This window comes from Elephas maximus, chromosome 7, assembly GCF_024166365.1.
Source record: "Elephas maximus indicus isolate mEleMax1 chromosome 7, mEleMax1 primary haplotype, whole genome shotgun sequence".
Lineage (NCBI taxonomy): Eukaryota > Metazoa > Chordata > Mammalia > Proboscidea > Elephantidae > Elephas > Elephas maximus.
This window is the reverse complement of record NC_064825.1, coordinates 109,763,884-109,771,237: the sequence shown is the minus strand read 5'-3', so window position 1 is coordinate 109,771,237 and position 7,354 is coordinate 109,763,884. Positions and strand designations below refer to the sequence as shown.

Below are 7,354 nucleotides of genomic sequence, written 5' to 3'. Positions count from 1 at the left end.
GTAACATCCCAAGCCTCTATTAGATAGCAATAGTACCCTTCTCCTAGTTGTGACATCCAAATGTCCGAGATATTGACAAATGTTCTTTGGGAAACAAATTTTCCCCGGCTGATAACCAGGTAGCTCTCTCTTTCTCTCCTTCCATCCTCTTACCCTATCCCTCTATCTCTACTGTGTTTTCTTGTTATTGTTGAGTCAGTTGTACTAGATGGGTTTACTTTTAATTACCTGTATTACAAACTTTGGATTTATCTAAGTAATTTAGTATACCAGCTTTGTATATTAAAAATCTACCAGATGATACTACATAAAACTATTGACTATGCTGATATCTCTGTGCAGAATAGGTTTCCTGAGAGACCAAGATGGAGAAACACAATCTAACAGACCTGAATGAATTCATTTTGATGGGAATCACAGACCGTCCTGAGCTGCAGGCTCCATTGTTTGGACTGTTCCTCATCATCTACATGATCACAGTGGTGGGCAACTTGGGCATCATCATCCTCACCAAGATAGACTCCAAACTACAAACAACCATGTACTTTTTTCTCAGACACCTGGCTATCACTGATCTTTTTTACTCAACAACAGTGGGACCCAAGATGTTAGTAAATTTTGTTGTGGATGTAAGCACAATTTCCTATTATTTTTGTGCTACGCAGCTAGCTTTTTTTATTTTGTTCATAACTAATGAATTATTTATTCTGTCAGCAATGTCCTATGACCGCTATGTGGCTATCTGTAAGCCTCTGCTTTACACAGTCATCATGTCACAAAGTGTGTGTTGGGTGTTGGTGACAATCACCTATCTCTACAGCACATTTGTTTCTCTTCTCATCACCATAAAGATATTTAATTCATCATTCTGTGGCTACAATGTCATCAATCATTTCTACTGTGACGCTGTACCCTTTCTCTCTTTGCTCTGCTCAAACACACATGAAATCGAATTGATCCTTCTTGTAGTAGCATCTATTGATATTATTTCATCCCTCCTGATAGTTCTTGTTTCTTATCTGCTCCTTCTTATAGCTATTCTAAGGATGAACTCAGCTGAGGGCAGGTACAAGGCCTTCTCCACCTGTGGATCCCATCTGACGGTTTTGGTATTGTTCTATGGTCCGTCAATCTTTATCTACATGCAGCCCATGGCCAGTCACTCCATTGACACTGCTAAATTGGCATCAATATTTTACACCCTGGTTATCCCTATGTTGAATCCGTTGATTTAGAGCTTGAGGAACAAAGATGTAAAATATGCCCTACTTAGGACACGGAATAAAATAATCAATATATGTGCTAAGGTTTGATGTACTATATGGTTCGTATAAGTTATATTATGGACTTCAAACCTTGCGTGTGTGTCTCCAATGGGAATAGCAAGTACAAATATATTCAAAATATGTTTCTATATTGCCTTCTATGTGTCAGTTATTCTTCTAAGTGCTGTAATGTATAGATGAAAAAAAGAGTAATTACCTTTGTGTTCCTTGAAGCGGAGAGATGGATCACAAACATGATAATTAAGAAAATTTTATAGTACAGAAGAATGTGTTGGAGGCCTGTGGAGCAGTGGTTAAAGTGCTTGGATACCAGCAGAAAGGTAAGTGATTAGAAAGTACTGGCTACTCCAAGGGACAAAGATGTGGCAATCTGCTTCTATAAAGCTTTACAACTTTGGAGACCCTCTGAGGCAGTTCTACTCTGTCCTATAGGGCTGCTGTCATGAGTTGGAATCAACTTGATGGCTGTAGGTTTTGTTTTTGCAAAACGTGTTGGGAACCATGAAATCAGGCAAGGAGTGTGGATATGCTGAGTGGGAGTGGGAAAAAAGTACAAGGTACAAAACTGGAGTCACAGTGATTCTGGTGTTTTTTTCAACTATTAGAATAAATTTTACAGGGTCATAATGTGTTTTTGTCTATGTTTCTGTAAGCCCTTGCCTTCTGTTTTATCCTTCATTGCCTTCCGTGGGGATTATTAGATTCAGACCAATTTTGAAAGGACTCTCTGAGTATGTGATGATTTGAAGTACTCTATTATTTGAATTTCCTTAAATGCTCCCATTCCAAACCTTGGAACTCCACTCTTCTCTTATCAACACCTTTACTTTCACATTTTAACCTATTACCTCAACATACCTTGCGATTTAGCAATCCACTGGTTCAGTCCTGCATCTGACTTTCTTTTAATCACCCATGTTGCCAAAATCAGACTATACACCAATTAAGATAAATTTATTGAAGCCAACCACAGAGTCTCACAGGTTTGGAATTCTTTCCCCACTGCTTGGTCTTATTTAACGATTATATGTTTTTTCATGGGTTACCTTTTCTTATCTATATAAATTTTTTTTAAAACAGTCATTTAATTATTTTTTTTTTTTTTTGTCATTTTCCTGGGTAGCAGTATATTCTATGACGAATTAAATTGACTGTCTTCTTTCACTGGTTTAGAATTCCTAAGCTTTGGTCAGTATTTACTACACAGTATATATTCATTGTTTTTTGTTCCACCTATTGTGAGAAGAAAAAAATGAGTTAAGCCCATAGTTTGCACCATGCTATAGTTCTAATTCAAATAAGGTCTCTTCTTTGGCTAGGATACAAATATCTTGCCTTGTGGACATAATAAGTCCATGTTACTCCTTAAATTTTTGCATAATTTTAGTTTCTTTCTTTTCTATTAGTATTTCCAGGATTTTTTGAAGCTCCTAGAGTCTAGACAACCTGGTGACTTGTACTTAAGAGCTCAGCTGCTAACCAAAAGTCATCCATTCAAATCTACCAGCTGCTCTTTGAAATCCCTGTGGGGCAGTTCTACTCTGTCCTTTAGGGTCACTATGAGTTGAAACTGACTCAGTGGAACCTAACAAGAAGAAAAACAAGAGTCTAAATTATTTTCTTGGTTTGCTATCATGAAATAAAATACCCTGTATAGTAATGAAATTTAAATTAATTAATTAATTGGAATATGAGAAAAAGATGCATATTATATTGTCATGTAAGCATAAATATTTTTAAAGAATTGAAGCTGTTAGAAGGCTAAGATGGTCATGAGCAATATCAGGTAATAATATTTCACACTGATTGAGAGCTATATCATAGTCTTTCTTCAGGTTTTAATTAATTTAATCATCACAACAGCTCTAAGAGTTAGGTTCTATTAATAATTCTGTGACATATGTTTAAATGTCCCCTGGGTACATACCTATTCCTGATTGCAAAGAAAACCAAAATTCTCACAAATACATTGCAAACAACATCATAATTAATGGAGAAAGGAAATTCAATGTTTTCATTCTATTTGGATCAGCAATCAACGCCCATGGATCAGCAGTGTTGAAATTAAATGTATACATCATTGTGTAAATCCGCTGCAAAAGACCTATTTAAAGTTTTTAAGAGCATCGACATCATTTTGGTCACTAAGATGTGTGTCACCCAGGCCTTGGTCTTTTCAATACCTTCATATGCATGAGAAATATGGATAATAAAAAAAGAGAGAAAAATTGATACATTTAAATTATGGTCCTGGCAAATAATATTGGATCTACCATGGACTACCAGAAGAACAAACTCATCAGTCTTACAGGAAATATAACCAGAATATGCCTTAGAATTGAGCATGGCAAGACTGGGTTCACTTACTTTGGACACATAATCATGAAAGACCAATCACTAGGAAAGGACATCATGCTTGGTGTAATGGAGGGTCAGCAAAAATAAAGGAAACCCTCAAAGAAATGGGCTGATACAATAGCTGAACAATGGACTCAAATATACCAATAATCATAAAGATGGCACACAACAGAAACTTTTTGTTCTGTTATAGATAAAGTCACAATGGGTTAGAGCAGAGTCAATGACAATTAACAACAATTATTTCCCCTAAAACGCAAGTACCTCATATTAATTCAACCCTTCACCTCTTGAGAAGACGACTTCCCCCTACCAAGTGCTTTCTTTGACTTCCTCAACTCTAGCATTCCACTATGACTTCTCCCCGTGCATCTCCAACCACGATCACAACTACCGTTTCCATCAGTTACAAAGAAATAAAACTATTTTGACACAAGAAATACACCAATGTATTGCTACCATCATTAACTCCACCAAGATATTGTTAGACATCCCAAAAGTTTCAGATATGCTTGCTTTGCTAATGCTAAATAAAGGGGAAAACTAATTATGGACCAGCCTACAAAAACTGTTCATAATTCTACCTGTTTTCCTCTTTTTTACCGTCATAAGAAGCGTTTTCTGCAATGTTTAGAACAACTTATGTCCCATTCCCTGAAAGTAATTTCAACCATTCAGGCAACCCATATAATCAAGGTCAAAATTGATGTCAAAATTTCAAGTGGTCAATTGCAATATCATTTTCTTTAGATGCTGTGTTGACAGTTTTAAGTCCCTTGCTGAAAGCCAGTCTACTCTCCTTTTTGAGTAACTGATTAGGCCCTCACCCCTCTGAGGCACTATATACCCATCTTAATCACCCCAGGACCAGGTACGCAACAACTAGGCACCTATACTCCCTTAGCCCACAGAATTATTAAATATGCCAGATACCCAGGGAACATGGGAAACCTAGCTAACCCAAATCTGCTTGCCATGTGTAGGCCATCTTCTACAATTCCACTTTGATGTTACCTTGTCTATTGGTGCAATCTCATGTGTGGTCTGCATCAAGGCATGGTGTACCTCTTTGCCTTGAGGAACTGTAACTGTAATGAGCTTAGCTACTTTACCTGGCCTCCCTGACTCCTCTATTCTGTGTCGCACCTGACTTACAATCCCACGAGTTCTTTGGAACAGCAAACATCTAGTTACTCTTCTAGAGCACTGGTGACATAGTGGTTAAGAGCAGGGCTGCTAACCAAAAGGTTAGCAGTTCGAATCCACCAACCTCTCCTTGGAAATCATGTGGGGCAGTTCTACTATATCCTAGAGGGTTGCTATGAGTTGGAAAAGACACAAGGACAGTGTTTTTGTTTTTTTTTTTTTAATTTACTCTTCTATTTTCAGGAAGTTTATGATACAAGGAGAGTATTTTCATTGGAAGAGTCTATTAAAATAACATGACTGATGCATGGTATGTTGAACATTGTTTTAGTCTCTCTGCCATCATCTAGCTATATGGTATCAAAAAGGATTAATAACTTCACTTGTCAAGCTGAATGATTTAAAACCTATGAATATAGCAATTTCAAGGAAGATATTATGAGAAGATAGCCTAAAAAAGTAGTTTATGTAAAACTCATCAAGGACTGATGGATCAGAGAAATATCAAGAAAAATGAAGTTGCTCATTGGTAAAACTAAATATATGAAATTGTTGCAAAATTAATGCTCTAGCTATGAGTCAATATCAAAATAGGAATTGATGGAAAATTTTTTTTTTCTTATATAACAATGGCTGAAATAATACTTTCTAACCTATATATAAAATGAACCTAAATTTATTAGCTTGGTATTCATTTAGCATTATGCAATTTTTTGAGCTTAATTTACACTAATAGCATTCATAATTTCAAAGTATTGTTCTAAGCTTTTGATCATAACAACTACAATATAGAAAATCCCATTACCATCAAAAATTTTTCCATAACCCCATGTAGTTTTCTTTTCCCTCACTCCCAGTAGAAATCAATGAAACTGAAAACAAAAAAAAACAATGAATAAAAATCAGTGAAATCCCAACCTGTTTGTTAAGGATCAATATGAACAATAAAATTTTAGCTAAGCAGAGAAAGAAATTAAAAGAAGACACACAGTTATGAATTTGAGGAATACATAAGGATACATGGCAATTGATCCTACAGATAATAAAAGTATAATATAGGAATAAACTTTTGCTACAAAATTATACACCATAGATAAAAGGGACGAAATCTTTAAAAGACATGAACTACAAAACTAACTCTTTTTCAGTAGAGATTCTGATGGGTTTCTTATGTATTAAAATGACTGAATTCACAATAATAAATGAATAATAATTTAAAAAAAGCTTCCAAAATAGGAAACTCTGGACCATAGTTGTGTCATTGAGAAAATTTAAACTACAAAATTAACTCATTTTCAGTAGAGATTCTGATGGGTTTCTTATGTATTAAAATGACTGAATTCACAATAATAAATGAATACAGAAAAAGAAAGCTTCCAAAATAGGAAAATCTGGACCATAGTTGTGTCATTGAGAAATTCTACTGACATTTAAAAAAAAAAAGTACCAATTCTAAATAATATCTCCAAGAGTAAAAAGTAGGAGAGGAAAAATCACTTCCCAACTCTTTGTAGGAGTCTGTCCTTACCCAAACACCAAAATGAGACCAATGCAAAAGGTATTACTAGGAGACCAGAGACCAATATGCAACATGATCATAGACAAAAAAATCCTCAATAAAGTATTAGAAAAGTTAATTCAAAATACAAAATAAAGATAGTAGATACTGACTGAAGAAGATTTATTATGGTAATGTAAGGCAAGTTTAACATTTAAAAATCAGTAAATGTAATTTGCTATGTCAACAGAATAAAAAAGGAAAAAACGCATGACCATCTCACTGGATGCACAAAAGAATTGACAAAACTTCCTATCCACTCATAAAATAAAAGCAAACTCTCAGGAAACTGGGAATAGAAGAGATATTCATATAACGTGATAAAAGTCATGTGTAAAATCCTAAAGCTGACATCATACTGAATCACGAAAGGATGAAATTCATTACCCCACAGGTGAGGAACAAGGCTAGGAAGTTTGTTCTCATCACATCGATATGGAGGTCCCACTCTGGGCAATAAAGTAAGGAAAATAAATAAAAAGAAACATATTTGAAACAATGGAAAAAAAAATCATCTATTTGAAAGTGATATAATTGTTTCTGTAAGAAAAGTGTCTGTGTAGTTTACTAGATAATTTATTATACCAATGTCAGAATATGCACAATCAACATTCATAAGCAAATAGTATTCTGCGTACTAACAATGGACAATTGGAAGTTTAAATAAAAGAACAATTAACAATAAAACAAAAAACATGAAATATTTAGATATAAATCAAATAAAGTATATACAAGCGTGCCATGAGAGAAACTGCACAACACTTATGAAAGAAATTAGTGATAAGTAAATGGGGACATATGTCCTGCTTATCAGTTGGAATGAACAATATTTTTAAGATGTGAAAATGATGTAGAGATTCAACAAAGTGCTTAACAAATCCAAGCAGAAGAAATAGTAAGCTGACACTAATGTTTATCTGAAGGCAAAGGAACTAGAATATCTGAAATATTTGGGGGGGAAAAAAAAGGAGGAGCAAAGTTGGAAGGCTTAAAGACATACACAATA

General features: G+C 34.8%; 1 protein-coding gene across 1 annotated transcript; it reads left to right on the top strand.

The window, feature by feature from the left end:
- The first annotated feature begins 365 nt into the window (after positions 1 to 365).
- Positions 366 to 1,235, top strand: LOC126078828 (olfactory receptor 8K3-like). Its single transcript, XM_049889650.1, has one exon. It carries the CDS (start codon positions 366 to 368, stop codon positions 1,233 to 1,235), a length of 870 nt encoding a protein of 289 aa, XP_049745607.1.
- The last annotated feature ends 6,119 nt before the right edge of the window (positions 1,236 to 7,354 follow it).

Excerpts from the sequence above, each read along its gene's own strand:
- LOC126078828 (XM_049889650.1), top strand. The coding sequence starts at position 366 with ATGGAGAAACACAATCTAACAGACCTGAATGAATTCATTTTGATGGGA.